The 15,414-nt window shown below is 43.3% G+C and overlaps 1 protein-coding gene across 1 annotated transcript in view; it reads right to left on the minus strand.

Moving 5' to 3' along the window:
- Window positions 1-13,972, minus strand: part of BSND (barttin CLCNK type accessory subunit beta) — a 154,494-nt gene extending 140,522 nt beyond the window's left edge. The window contains exon 1 of the mRNA XM_069232607.1: window positions 13,621-13,972. Within this exon, the coding sequence (XP_069088708.1) occupies window positions 13,621-13,797 (177 nt within the window). The 5' untranslated portion in view covers window positions 13,798-13,972. The remainder of the gene's footprint in view (window positions 1-13,620) is intronic.
- Between the last annotated feature and the right edge of the window lie 1,442 nt (window positions 13,973-15,414).

Genomic DNA, 15,414 nt, shown 5'->3' on the forward strand with positions numbered 1-15,414 from the left:
TTGCCCTAAGTGTTAAGGGTATGCTCAGATGTGGGTCTGAGAGGGACCAGCACCAAGAGACAGTTCACCCCCATAGTGCACACTATAGAAATGTTCAAATTTACTCACTCCTGCTATCAAATCATATTGTTCAGAAAAGTTACTGTTCACCCACTCCATAGCAGATTTACTGTCACATCATCAACGGCACCTCCCTCTATAATGAAGAATATTGTTATACCAAATCAACAGATTCCAAAAAGCACAAAATATGGCATTTCTCCTAATTTCTGGGCTTAGAAAAACCCAAACCATCACCGAGCACTGCAGCATCCTCTAGTAGCTGCTGGGAAAATATAGAATCACTATCAAAAAACCTGCATCACATCTATATGTTCAGATGGGTCTGCACCAACATGCCGGCTGAACATAACCAAGGCACACACCAGCCAGGCATCCTCTCTGCTCAAACTACTTCACCCTCCTTAAAGTAACCAGAGCATCTACAAGACCCTCGGAAAAAGGAGTTATCAAGAGTTGCACCACACCTTTTGAACATCCTCCCTCAGCACAGACACATCTCCAACAACTCCTTGTCTTTAGAGAAAAGCTGAAAACCCAGGAATCTTGCTGCTCTTATGAACCTCGATTCTCATCCAAAGGTTCCAAAATTCTCTTGAGAGTCTACTCTAAAGTGCCTTTAAGCAATTTGGTTATGCAGAACATGATACATAACATGTTTAAATAAATAAACAATATATGATCTCAATAGCAGAAAATCTTAGAGTCTAGAAATTGATTCTGTATTTGTCAGCCAGAATCCTGGTTTCAAGGCCAGGGAGAATTCACACAATCACTTAGTCCCAAAGATAAGATGGACAGCATGAGTTTGGACTGTGAGTGACATTAGGAGGCTTAGTTGATTGTTGATTACCCTAGACCAGGTCAGATGTTAATGCTACAAGGGCCACTGCAGTACGAGGTAACATAATTCAAAGCAGCTCACATGAGCAACTGGTGGATGAAACACATACTGCATTAACATGTGCCATAAATGAAAAAGGTCTGGGTTGGTGGCTACACCGGGAGTGTGAACATTTGATGGTTGCATTATTTGCATTGCATTGATTGCATTAATATTATTATTATTGTTTGCATTGTTATATTTGGTTGGAATCTAGTTCTCACTGCAATGCTTATGTGAAGAAGGAGTGGTCCACCTTATCGAGATCAAGACCTCGGTCTTTGAAGCATTAAATCTAGTATCACCCAGCACTATGAAATACGTCACTTCAAGGTGCATGGAATTAACAGGGGGTGAGTGCAGAGTTTTTAAAAGTTATTCTCGTAGAGCACAGTGGTTATTCTGAGTCAGAATGTTCACATGGTGCATGGCCCACAGCCTGGGCTTTTGGATTTTGAGACATCTACTTCTTTTCAACAGTACTGTGACCTGTGGGATCATATGTAGGCTTTGATTGGATGAGATCAGGGAGCATTCTGGGGTGTATTTATGCTTTCTTTAACTGTGCAATGGAATGTTTGTGCATGAGACAGAGAGGATGTGAAAATGACACAGTCATCAATGGGAGTAATTTCAAGGTTGTGAGATGAGTGGCAGGACTATCAGTCAATCTGTAGTACTCTATTCCACCTGGAGGTAGGGCATTTGATGTTCATGCAGTACGAGACAGAGCTGGGGCCATATCAGGAACATTTTAGCGTCAGATTTACAAGACACTTGCGCCTCCTTGTGCCACACTAGAGTCATTTTTTAATGCTAATGTGACGTTAAGGAGGCCAATTCCCCAAGCCATAGTTACAAAGTGGTGCAATGCTAGCATTGCGCCACTTTGGAACCTCTTGTGCCACATTATACCTGCACCAGGTATAATGTATGCGGGGGGTGTCCCACGCATGAAGGCCACAAAAAATGTTGCAGTGAAATCTACAAGATTTTACTGCAACATTTGTTCTGCCATTTTAATGGCTGTTTGGGGCAGGCGTTAAATGGACGGGCCCATAGTTACCTATGCGCCTCCCTACTGCCTTGCTGTACTAGGAAGGCTGAACATGTCCTGCGGCATGCCCTAACTCAAATGCATGATGCTCCATGAAAAAGATGGGAAATTAACAAACTCATCCTTATTCAAAAGCAATAACTAAGCAATTTATTTATCACTTTTGTGTAGTATCAACCAACCAGTGCTCAACACCCAAGCTTGCTATTCCTTGAACCACTAAACCAGGGTTCAAGTCCCAGAAAAAGTAGATGAGGAAAAAGTACTGTAGGCAATGTGTATCTACGTCACTTCATCATTCGAAGGGTTCTGACACCCTTATCATCCCGCTCCCCTTTGCAGTCATAGGTGGGGTAAAAACTTGTTTTTTATATATACAAATAATATATACAGTTACTGTGCATATTTTCATGTATAGATCACAATCAGGTATCTTAGAGGTTTAAGATCACGTTCTGTTTTTATGGGTTCCTTAACCTCTTCACTGCTAGGCCTTTTCCCCCTCAGGTGCCAGGCCTTTTTTGGCTAATAGGGGCAGTTCGAACTTAGGCCCTCATAGATTTTGTCCACATAAGCTACCCATGCCAAATTTGTGTCCTTTTCTTCCAACATCCTAGGTATTCTAGAGGTAACCAGAGTTTGTAGATTGCCCTGGAGGAGACCAAGAAATTAGGCAAAATAGAGATTTTTTTTTTAAATGGGAAAAAAGGGCTGTAGAATAAAGTTTCTGTTTTTTTGCCTGAAAATTGCATCAAAGGGTTTGCAGTGCTACATCTTCCCAGCTTACAGGAACTGGCCTACTAGAATCAGAAAACCACATTTTTCAACACAAGTTTGGCATTTTACTGGGAAATACCCCATTTTTACTATGTTTTCTTTCAGCCTCCTTCCAGTTAGTGACAGAAATGGGTGCGAAACCAATGCTGGATCCCGGACAGCTAAACATTTCTAAAAAGTAAACACAATTCTGAATTCAGCAAGGGGTCATTTGTGTAGATCGTACAAGGTTTTCCTACAGAAATTAACAGCTGAAATAAAAATAAATATTGAAATTGAAAAAAAAAACAGCCATTTTTCTCCACATTTTACTTTGTAACTTTTTCCTGCGATGTCAGATTTTCAAAAGCAATATACCGTTACGTCTGCTGGACTCTCCTGGTTGCGGGGATATATAGGGCCTGAAAGTTCATCAAGAACCCTAAATACCCAGAGCCAATAAAGGAGCTGCACCTTGCAATGGGTTTTCATTGTATACCGGGTATACAGCAATTCATTTGGTGAAATATAAAGAGTGAAAAATAGGTATCAAGGAAACCTTTGTATTTCCAAAATGGGCACAAGATAAGGTGTTGAGAAGGAGTGGTTATTTGCACATCTCTGAATTCCGAGGTCCCCATACTAGCATGTGAATTACAGGGCATTTCTCAAATAGACGTCTTTTTTACACATTATCTTACATTTGGAAGGAAAAAATGTAGCGAAAGACAAGAGGCAATAATACTTGTTCTGCTATTCCTTGGTCCCCAAAGTCTCCTGATAAAAATGGTACCTTACTTGTATGGGTAGGCCTAATGTCCGCAACAGGAAGCGCAACATGGACACACCACATTTTTACATTGAAATCTGACGTGTTTTTTGCAAAGTGCCTAGCTGTGGATTTTGGCCTCTAGCTCGGCCTGCACCTAGGGAAACGTACCACACCTGTGCATTTTTCAAAACTAGACACCCAGGGGAACCGAGGATGGGGTAACTTGTGGCACTCTCACCAAGTTCTGTTACCCAGAATCCTTTGCAAACCTCAAAGTTTGGCAAAAGAAATGCTTTTTCCTCACATTTCGGTGCTGCAAAGTTCTGGAATCTGAGGGGAGCCACAAACTTCCTTCTACCCAGCCTTCCCCCAGGTATCCCAATAAAAATGGTACCTCACTTGTGTGGATAGGCCTAGTGCCCGCGACAGGAAATGCCCCAAAACACTACGCGGACAAATCAAAATTATCAAATACAAAACGACCTGTTTTTGCGGGGGGTTTTGGGCCTGGGCTCAGTAGCTATCTAGGGAAACCTACCAAACCTAGACATTTCTGAAAACTAGACACTCAAGGGAGTCCAGGGAGCTGTAAAGTGGGTCTCCAAAATTTAGCTAAAAAAAAAAATCACATTTTTCCCACATTTTTTTGTGGGATCACCGCACCGGGACAAATTTCCTACCACCCAGTGTTCCCCTCTGTCTCCCGAAAAAAATGATACCTCACTTGTGTAGGTGGGCCAAGTGCCTGTGACAGGGAAGAGCCAAAACATATCGAATTGAGGGGGGAACCAAAGCAGATCCAAAAGGGCAGTTTGGAAAAAAAAAAAAATTGTCCGACAAGTGGGGCAGAATTTATATCGGTATAGATGCGACAATGCTGGGTGGAAGGATTTTTGTGCATTCCTGCAGTTTCCGGAAGGTTCCACCACAAAAATGTGGGGAAAATGTGTGATTTCAAGCAAAGTTGGAGGTTTGCAGGGCATTGTGGGTAGGAAAATGGTGTAAGGTGCATGTGAAGCACACCACTCTGGACTTAACCAGATGTTTAGTTTTCAGATGGGTCTATGTCTCGTAGATTTTTCTAAATGGCAGTGTCCCAAAGTCCAAAAGTGCAGCCCTCACCATTCCAAGTGGGACGATTTTGAGAGTTAGACAAGCTCTCATGGCCCAAATGTAAAACCAAAACCCAAAATAATCAAATGTCCTCTTGCTTGCCGTTGGGATAAGATCTTTCATTGTGCGGGGGGAGAGCTGAGTGACTGTTACCCCCTTTAGTTGGGGTGGGGGCCTAACCATCCCCATACTGGTTGGTAGCCATCACCCCACTATTTTTTTTTTTATTCCCTGGCATCTAGTAGGCTTTCTGCCGCCACCCCCCCCCCCCGGGAGTGGATCGAGGGTGATTGCCCCATCTGCCCACTGGTGGGCAGAACAACTTTGTCCCCATTTATTTGAGGTGGGGGAATGGCCATATCCCCACACTCTTTTTTTGAAAAAAATCTTCCCTGGTCCCTGGTAGGCTTCTTGTCCCCCATGGCGGCAGATGGGCCTTAAAAAATAGGCCGATCTGCCCTCAAGGGGGGCAGAAATGGCCAACAGTAATGTGCCCCCATGGGGAGCGACCCTTGCTCAAGGGGCTGCCCCCTCCAAACAACACACACACACACCAATCCCTGGTGTCTAGGTGGTTTCTGCCACCCTGGGGGGCAGATTGCCTTATAGAAATAGGCTAATTTGCCCCCAAGGGGGACAGAATTGGCCTAAAAAACCCTCCCCCCCGGGGAGAGACCCTTGCCTAAGGGCTCACGCCCCATCGGGAAAAAAAAAAAACCAATTTTAATTTCTGGTGCCTAGTGGTTTCTGCCCCTAAGGGGGGCACATTGGCCTAATTAAAAAAGGCTGATCTGCCTCCAAGGGGGGCAGAAATGGCCAAAAATAAATTTGCCCCTCAGGGAAGCGACCCTTGCCTAAGGGGTCGCTCTCCTTGTGTAAAATTGGTGCAAAAAGAAATCCCCAGTGTCTAGTGGTTTCTGCCCTCTTGGGGGCAGATTGGCCTAAGAAAAATAGGCTGATCTGCCCCCACAAGGGGCAGAAATGACCTAAAATAAAATTGCCCCCAGGGGAGCGACCCTTGCCTAAAAATTGATGAGGTAGATCATGTGCGACCCCATCGGGAATCGCTAAATTTGTCTGAGACACATTAGTACATTTCATTTTGTGAGTCTCTAATTGTGATTCACAAAAAATCACAATTAGAGACTTGCAAAATGAAGTGGTCGTAGCTGGCACTCAGTTACCTTACAGAAACATGGCTTTCCCTTCATATCAGGTCTAGGCATACCTTCAATTATTAGGGATTACTCCTGTACGGCTTAAAATATACCCAACCAGAATGAGCCAGTTGGGGCTTTGGAACGCTTCATGTGGACTGAAAACATTGTGGCTCAGATTTAAAAATAAATACATACATACAGCAAGTGAACTTGGTGCACTGCATTGCATGAGCAGGAAAGAACAGAGCAGTGCCTTATCTTGAAAGATGTGGCGCTGTCCTGAGCTCCCTGCACTGGCGCACTTTATGCTGCCATGTGCCAATGAAGATACCCTTGCACCGTAGATCAGGGGTGACTGCATTGTGGTCAGTATAATTTTTATGCAAGAAGCAATCCTAACTATGCTGAAAGGCAATGTACTCTTTGTATGTGTGTTGTAGAATACAGCACACATAAAAAAAGAAAAAACAAAGAGAAATAAAAATATTTCTTCTTGTTACACCAGCCTTAGGGAGACGTAGGATTTTGGTGTAATTCAATATCTCCAAGTCATCGTAGATATGGATTTGCATCAACATCCATGGATGGATGCAAAGGAACCCCCATGCACCACCCACGGAACACCCCCTTGGTGCAAACTAACACAGGGCACCATGTTGCACAGAGTTACATTACTTTGGGTTACAATCCAACTCAAATGGTGATTTGCGTTGGATTGTAAATACCAACACTACACTTTGAGTTGGATCTGCATTAAAAAAGCAATACAAACCCAATGGAAGTTGTTTGTAAATCTCGGCCTCTGTATTTAACAGGCTCACTCCTTTATGCCCCTTAAGCAGAACATGCTTCAGGTTGGTGAGTTAGTCACTAAAAGACGAAGTAATAAAGAAAAAAGTTTGCACCCATGATGCATTTCTATAACATACAGTGTAACTGCTTCTCCTAACACGGGTAAATGTTTTCTTTGAAGAGAAACAAACACAAAGGTACATTTCGTATATTTGTCTAATGGATTTGTTATTAAAATGTATTTTCCCGTAGGAGAAAACAGGGATACCACCAAAATGTTACTGCCCTGGGGGTATCTTTACATCCTCCATTATTATTAGTATTAGTAACTGTTGCAGTATTTGGGATATTATTGTTATATTAAAATTATTATTATTGTTAGTTGCAGTACTAGTAGTAGCAGTCGTACTATTGCTGTTGTAGTCATTGTTAGGTCGAGCACAGCAGCGCACAAGCGCTTCTCTTCTCAACATGTTGTAATCTGTGCTCAGGGCTTTAACCACACCCATCTCCTGCCTATCACTTTCATTTGTTCCTGGGCCTGCCTTTCAAAAATCCCTTGGTGTCGTTGATAAATGTTTTACGTTTGTCCCGCCTTGAGGCTGTTTTGTTACTGCCTTGGAGACTGATCCTGTGACATGGAATATTGGATGATCGTCCAGATAGCTTTGCGTCAGCTAACTATTTTCGCTCATGGCGGTATGTTGTTTCTTCATCTTCCTTGGTTTTCGGCATCGTGCTGTTCCTTTGCGATGTCTGCGGTGGCTTTTTTATTTGTTCATTTTTTTGTAGTTTTATGTAGCGTGAACTTGACATGAAGGTATTTAAGTGCTTTATTTTTCGGGCAGTTTTATATAGTGCGAACTCGATACAAAGGTATTACAGTGCTTTACATTATACAAAAACACATTAATTTATTAGTAGCAAAGGTAGATTCATTGATTTGCCCAGAATCACCGGATGTTGAGCTGGCACCGATAATCGAACCATGTTCCCCAGCTCTAAAGTAGGCAGCTCTGGCCCTTACGCCACATCCTTTCCCCTAGTGTTCTTTGTCTGGTGCATGTTGGGGCAGTCTGAGAATAACTCATTATTTTATATAGCACTTGGTAATACAGGTTCTTCCATTTCATAGCACTGCAAAGCAGGTGCCATTCTTAACAAAAGTGTTGTAATTAATTTGCATTACACCTTACAGAGATGATAAAGCTATGTCAGGATTATTTATTTTTTGCAATTTTCTGTAGCACAAACTCAACATGAAGGTATTGAAGCACTTTATTTATTTTTTTGCAGTTTTATATAGTGCAAACTTGATACATAGATATTGCAGTGCTTTACATGAACACCGGTTACATTACACAAGAACACATTCATTTTTGGTAGCAAGGGGAGATTACGAGATTTCCCCAGAACCAGAGGATGTTAAGCCAGCGCCAAGAAACGAACCGTGTTCCTGAGCTCCAGAGTCAGCAGCTCTGGCCCTTACGTCACATCCTCTCCCCTAGAGTTCTTTGTCTGGTGCGTGTTGGGGAAGTCTGGAAATATTTTGTTTTTTTATGTAGCGCTTGGTAATACAGATTCTGCCAATTCATAGTGCTGCAAAGCAGGTGGCATTCTTTACAAAATCGCTATAATTCATTTGCATCGACCTTGCAGAGATGAAGAAATGAAAAGGCTATGTCAGGATTGGAATCTGTGACATACTCATTCTGTCAAGACCTCTGCAATAGGTGCATGACATGAGTAGAGCTTAACACTAGGCAACAGTACGTGGCCTTGGGCCTTGATAAACTCTAGAGGGTCACCAACCTAGCACATAGGTTAGTTCTAGGCAAGAATATGGTGAAATATATTGTTTCCAAAACCAGACCCAAGCACTTCATGGCCTCAAGTTTGATAGCAAAAGACATCTTGCTTTTGGATATAAATTGGACCTCTTTAAATAGAGTTCAGTTAGCGTGAACTCAATACAAAGGTATTACAGCACTTTACATGAGCACCAGTTACATCACACATTCATATTTGGTAGCAAGGGGAGATAAGGTAATTTGCCTAGAAACACAGGATGTTGAGCTGGTGCCAAGATTCGAACCACGTTCCCCAACTCTGGGGTCGGCAGCTCTGGACCTTATGCCACATCCTCTCCCCTAAAGTTCTTTGCCTGGTGTGTGTTGGGGCAGTCTGGGAATAACGTGTTTTTATGTTTTTTTAACATAGCGCTCGGTAATACAGGTTCTGTCATTTCTTGTTGCTGTAAAGCAAGTGCCATTCTTAACAAAATTGCTATAATTCATTTACAGTTAAGCTGCCTCTTCTCTTTGTATACAGCCAATGTTTTTAAAAGTTAGGCTGGTATTGCCAATGTAGAGCAATAATTCCTTTAAAAGTTTAACACGCAGAAATATATGGCTGCCCCCTTTAATTTGCTCCTAACTTATTTGACCCCTCATTCTCTGGGTTAAATGCCACAAAGGTGCCTCATTGTGGCTTGTTTGGTGTTATAAAGGTTTAGGTAAAAACACTAGAAAGGGTTGCATCGCTAGGGTATCACATCCAGTCTGTAGGAAAGAGGTAAAAACACTCCCAAGATGGAGGACTTGTTGTGTCCTCTCTCCTGCAAAGACAAGCCTTCGAGGATTGCTGTGGCACCTGGCATACATCCACTGCACCAAACCAAAACACGTAGGCAAAATACATTGTCATTTACAACGCAATAGCTCCAACTCTCACAAATGCAAGACCTATTGCATTGCAAATGCTTGTGCTCTTAGTGGTAATTGTGTTCTCTGTTCACTTTTCCTGCAGCTCCCCATGACCACCATCTACCCTCATCCTCCTCCCCCAGTGCAACCTCAGGGAGTTTCCTAATAATAGTTAAGCTGCCACTGCCAAGCCGGGAGAACTAATTTGAATCCCGACTCCTGCAATTTACCACATTCCGTGATCCTGGACAAACTGCTAAAGTTCCCTGAGCCCCCTTGACTTAGCTGCCGAAATTCTAAGTGATTCAAAATCGGGTAATAGACAGTACTATACATTACATCAACTGCTGACACTGCAGAAACAATTGAGATGCTGGAATAAATTCCACCATTTTAGCTCTTCTGGGTCAATATCAGTGAGGAGCAGCCACGTGCAGACCGGTCTGCCCCTGCCCCATACGAAGCTAAGAATGGTCGGTACAAGCAACTCCATCACAAGTTGTGTCCTTCAAGTTCATACCTGGACAGTTGAGAGCAGTGTATCTCATGGGCCAAGCACTGTCAAGCTCTGAGGGAGAAGGAATTTCTCAAGAGTAATTCTACACCTTCAGAAGGACAAACTCAGTGTATCTCATATCGACTGCTATTATTCTCTCAATGGGGCAGTACAATTTACATTTTAGCAAGTGTGCTACGATGCCCTCAAGATGACAGTATGTATGAATATCAACTAGATCTGCTGCTAACCCTCAATCTTAAATTGAACAATATATACACATCTCAGCCCGTCTGCAACTATACCCTCAATGTGGCAGTAAAATTACATCTTAGCAAGAGTGCTGCTATACCCTCAAGATGACTGTATATACATATGTCACCTAGGCCTTCCACTATACCTTAACCTTACAGTGGAGTACATTCACAAACCTCTATAAGACTACTACTATACCCTGTATGGGTATGGGACAGTATGTGCACAAAACTACTACTATGCCCTCATTGGAACCCTGCAAACACATCTCAACATCCTGCTACTATACCCTCAGTGGGACAGTACAGACCCATATCAACAAGACTCCTACTATACCTTCAAAGGGACAGTGCATATACAGCTCAGCAAGACTGCTACTATACCCTCAGTGGGACAGAACATACATATTTCAACTAGACATCCACTATACCCTCAACAGAGTAGTCCAATTACATTTGAGCAAGGGGGCCCTACTATGCACTATGCACCCTCAGTGGGACAGAGTGCATAAATCCCAGCAAGACTGCTACTATACCTTAACCTTTAATGGAACCCTATGTAGTTAGCTCAACATGAAAACTGCTACTATAACCACAATGGCACAGTGCATGCATATCCCAACAAGACAGCTACTATATCGTGAAAAGGACAGTTCATAGGCATCTCAACAAGACTGCTACTGTAAGATCAGTGGGACAGTAAATACACTTCTCAACAAAACTGTTACTAAACTGTAACCTCAAATTGAACAGTATATACATATCTCAACAAAACTGGTACTATACCTTCCATGCCAAAGTGCATACACATATCAACCACACTGAAACTATATGTTAACTTCAAATGGAACAGTATATACATATCTCAACAAGACTGCTACTGTACCGTCAAAGGGTCGGTACATACATATCTCAACAAAAGTGTTACTATACCTTAACCTCAAATGGAACAGTACCTTTCTCAACAAAACTGGTACTGTGCCCTCAGTGGCAGAGTGCATACACATATCAACCAGACGGCTACTATGTATTAACCAAAAATAGAACAGTATATACATATCGGAACAAGACAGCAGCTGTACCATCAATGGGGCAGAACATACACATCTCAACAAAACTGTTACTAAACTGTAACCTTAAATTGAACAGTATATACATATCTCAACAAAACTGGTGCCATACCTTCCATGCCAAAGTGCATACACATTTCAACCACACTGAAACTATATGTTAACTTCAAATGGAACAGTATATACATATCTGAACAAGACAGGTACTGTACCGTCAAAGGGTCGGTACATACATATCTCAACAAAAGTGTTACTATACCTTAACCTCAAATGGAACAGTACCTTTCTCAACAAAACTGGTACTGTGCCCTCAGTGGCAGAGTGCATACACATATCAACCAGACGGCTACTATGTATTAACCAAAAATAGAACAGTATATACATATCGGAACAAGACAGCAGCTGTACCATCAATGGGGCAGAACATACACATCTCAACAAAACTGTTACTAAACTGTAACCTCAAACTGAACAGTATATACATATCTCAACAAAACTGGTGCCATACCTTCCATGCCAAAGTGCATACACATTTCAACCACACTGAAACTATATGTTAACTTCAAATGGAACAGTATATACATATCTGAACAAGACAGCTACTGTACCGTCAATGGGACAGGACATACACATCTCAACAAAACTGCTGCTCAACCTTAACCACAAATGGAACAGAATATACAAATCTCAACAAGACTGGTACTGTACCCTCAGTGGGACAGCACCTATGCCTCTCAACAAAACTGTTACTATACCTGAACCTCAAACGGACCCACGTGCACATATCTCAGCAAAATACCTACTATACTCTCAATATCAGATTCAATGCACATTTCAACCAGACTGTTACTATACCTTAACCTCAAATGGAACAGTATATACATATCTCAACAAGACAGGTATTGTACAATCAATGGAACAGAACATATACATCTCAACAAACTGTTACTATACCTTGCCCTTGTATGGAACCACATACACATATCACAGCAAAACTGCTACTATACTCTCAGTGACAGAGTGCATACACATCACAACCAGACTGCTACTATACCTTAACCTCAAATGGAGCAGTGTATGCATATCTCAACCAGACTGCTACTATACCTTAACCTCAAATGGAGCAGTGTATGCATATCTCAACCAGACTGCTACTATACCTTAACCTCAAATGGAGCAGTGTATGCATATCTCAACCAGTCTGCTAATATACCTCAACCTCAAATGGAGCGGTGTATGCATATCTCAACCAGACTGCTACTATACCTCAACCTCAAATGGAGCAGTGTATGCATATCTCAACCAGACTGCTACTATACCATAAACTCAAATGGAGCAGTGTATGCATATCTCAACCAGTCTGCTACTATACCTCAACCTCAAATGGAGCAGTGTATGCATATCACAACCAGACTGACACTGTACCTTAACCTAAAATGGAGCAGTGTATGCATATCACAACCAGTCTGATACAATAGTCACAGTGGAGCAGTACATACACAGCAAAAGAATAGTGTTACTATACCCTAAATGCCATAGTACTTTCACATCTCAACTGGACTTCTACTATACCTTCTGTGGGACAGAGTAGACACATCACAGCATAATTGCTATTAACTTCTAATTGGGACAGTTTACACATCACAGCAAGACTGCTGCTGTACCCTCAGCGGTACAGAACAGTCATAGGCCAGGGGGACAGTAAAGACATTTGTCAACAAGGCAGCTACTGTTCATTTGATGGGATTAAACTACACTGCCTTCTGTGGACAGTGCGGCTGTCACTGGAAGGCTGTGAGTGTACTTTCAATGCGACAGTAAAGGCACTTCGCAGCGAGACCGCTCACATACTGTCGACGTGACAGTACGTGCACTTGTCAGCAAGACTGCTGACATTACGCCGCAGGACACTTGTCTGCAAGGAAGCCACTGCAGACCTATTTGGACACGATACGTCAAATTAAGGTATATCTCGAAGGCAGGCGTGTTCTCATAGGCCCTGAACACCTCACTATGGCATCGTTTAGACTTGGGGCGGTCCTAAAATGGCTGCAAGTAGCATTTAAGCCCGGTTTAGCACGTTCCCATCAACAGCTGCGTGACTAGCTCGGTTATGTACTAAAGTTTTTGCGGACGCTTCCATTGAGCAAAGTGATGCAAACCATTCTGTCGATCTGCGTGCCATTATAAAAGACACGTTCAGCAGAGCAACACAACATGAACGCCGCGCCACCATTATTAAATAACCACCCAGGGACGGTCTTTGCATCTGGTGACCACCGGTGACTTTTGGTGCAAAAAAAGGTGTGAAGAGGTAGTCATGTGAGCAAAAAGACTCCAAAATCCGCTAGCTCACCTTATTTCTCAGTTGCGATTGAGATCATAACAAGGTGCAGATATCAGGTGCCAGTGTTATTCGCTACATGGTTATTTTACACCGGGTTATTCCGTCAGGGGCCTAAACGGCAGGGCCGCTGGCAGGTAAAGATTTGCACTGCCTACCTTAGGGTAGCACTGGCAGATACTCCACACGATGCCAACCAGCACCAGCAGTGCCCCGACGGTGCAGAAGGTGACGAAGACCTGTGGTTTCTCCACACTCATGATAAACATCCCGATCACGATGAGGAAGAAGCCTAGCACGATGAGCCCGTACCGGAAGGTCTTATCCTCGGCCATCTCCCCGCTGAGCCTCTACCTGTGCCCTGTGGAGAGGCCACTGAGCGCGGCAGAAGGGACCTGTCAGAGGCGCGCTCGAGCTGCAGCGCGTGGTAGGCGGGGACCACAGGGCGGGGGCAGCTGTCACTCTCCCGCTGCCTCTATCTCACCTTGCGATCACCTGGACATCACAATAAACTGTGTGCGCGCCTGTTTTTTCCACAGTCTCCCAAGGGCTACGGATCGGCCTCGGAGTCAGAGACCTCCTGCCCAGGGTTGATCGAACCAGTTTTAATGACCTCTCAATGAATGCAAATGGTTCCCTTCTAGCCCCGCTCCAGTGGAGCCGGCCAGTCCACCGAACAGTAACCTTCCCTAAAGGCATGGAATACACAGGCGACATTCCTGGCTCCGCTGCCTGACGCAAGGTGCTGCGGCCTGTGTGCGCAGGAATATTGTTTGGTCATAATCAGGGGGCGGATAGTCTCTCAAATTGCTGGGCTCCGATACCACTGCACCTGCTGCACCGATGAAGGCTAACAGACAGGTAGATGATTCCGGGAAGAAGCATCATGGCTGTTCTGGACTGTCAGTTTGATACCATGAGATTTTCTATAATTAAGTTACAGAGACACGAGCATGTGATTTTTAGATATTTCGCCCATTAATTCTCCATTTCACCTTTCATAGATGGGGAAGACTGAGGAAGTCTGGCCTGGTCGATTGTGCAGAACTGTGCATTCTGTGAGGAGATCAAAGCTGTGTGCCCATTTCGAACTTTGTGGGTTAAAGAAGCGCTTTAAGGCCCCGGAGATCTTTGACCAGCGGCCAGTGCAAAGATAGCTGATTTGTGTTATTTTGTTCACAATGACCTACAATGCGTTGTGTGGAGCGTTTAAGTGATGGCAGGTGAAAAGTAGGCCAGTGATGAGTGGGTAAACACATGCGAATACATGAAAGAAAGTTTGTATGTGTTTGAGGTTTCAGTACAGTGGTGGGTTAATCGTAGTGTTTGGCTCCATACCGAGATAAATACTGCTGTGGTTGGGCCAGGAGAGCACTTGCTAATTAGAGATGATGTGGTTTGTTTGTGTCCATAGAGAACAGGGCATCAAGGTTGGGGTGTGCATCATGCGGACATTCTTCTACTAGTTGGACAAAACCTACACTGCCCCTCTGTGAATGAAATTGACGGGTCATCTTCCCATATGCAAATCATCCCGTTGGTCTCACTTGCTGGTCGCCACAATATTAAAAGTTTATATCACTCTCCTGGCATCAGACATTTGGTCGAATGGCTAGACACATGAATGTGCTACGTCACTGATACACAACTTCTTCGGTTACATACCAACAGTGAGGCAGATAGAGCTGTTTTAAACAATTGCTTTCAGGTTGTGGTGGAATGGATGCAGGAGAACTCCCTTAATCAGAGGGAAAATGGAAGTGATGTTTCCGGAAGTCCACAACCCACCTGGACCTAGACTGGTGGCCGTAGATCTGGGGAAATCTCCCCACCACCTTTAGCGAGGTTAGCACCTACATTTTCTAATTATCAGAGAACTGTGCTTAGCACACTACTCAGATAAAATGGGTAACTTCAACCTGTTTATTTTTGGTTAAGCTATTAAGGAAAAT

This window comes from Pleurodeles waltl, chromosome 4_2, assembly GCF_031143425.1.
Source record: "Pleurodeles waltl isolate 20211129_DDA chromosome 4_2, aPleWal1.hap1.20221129, whole genome shotgun sequence".
Taxonomy (NCBI): Eukaryota; Metazoa; Chordata; class Amphibia; order Caudata; family Salamandridae; genus Pleurodeles; species Pleurodeles waltl.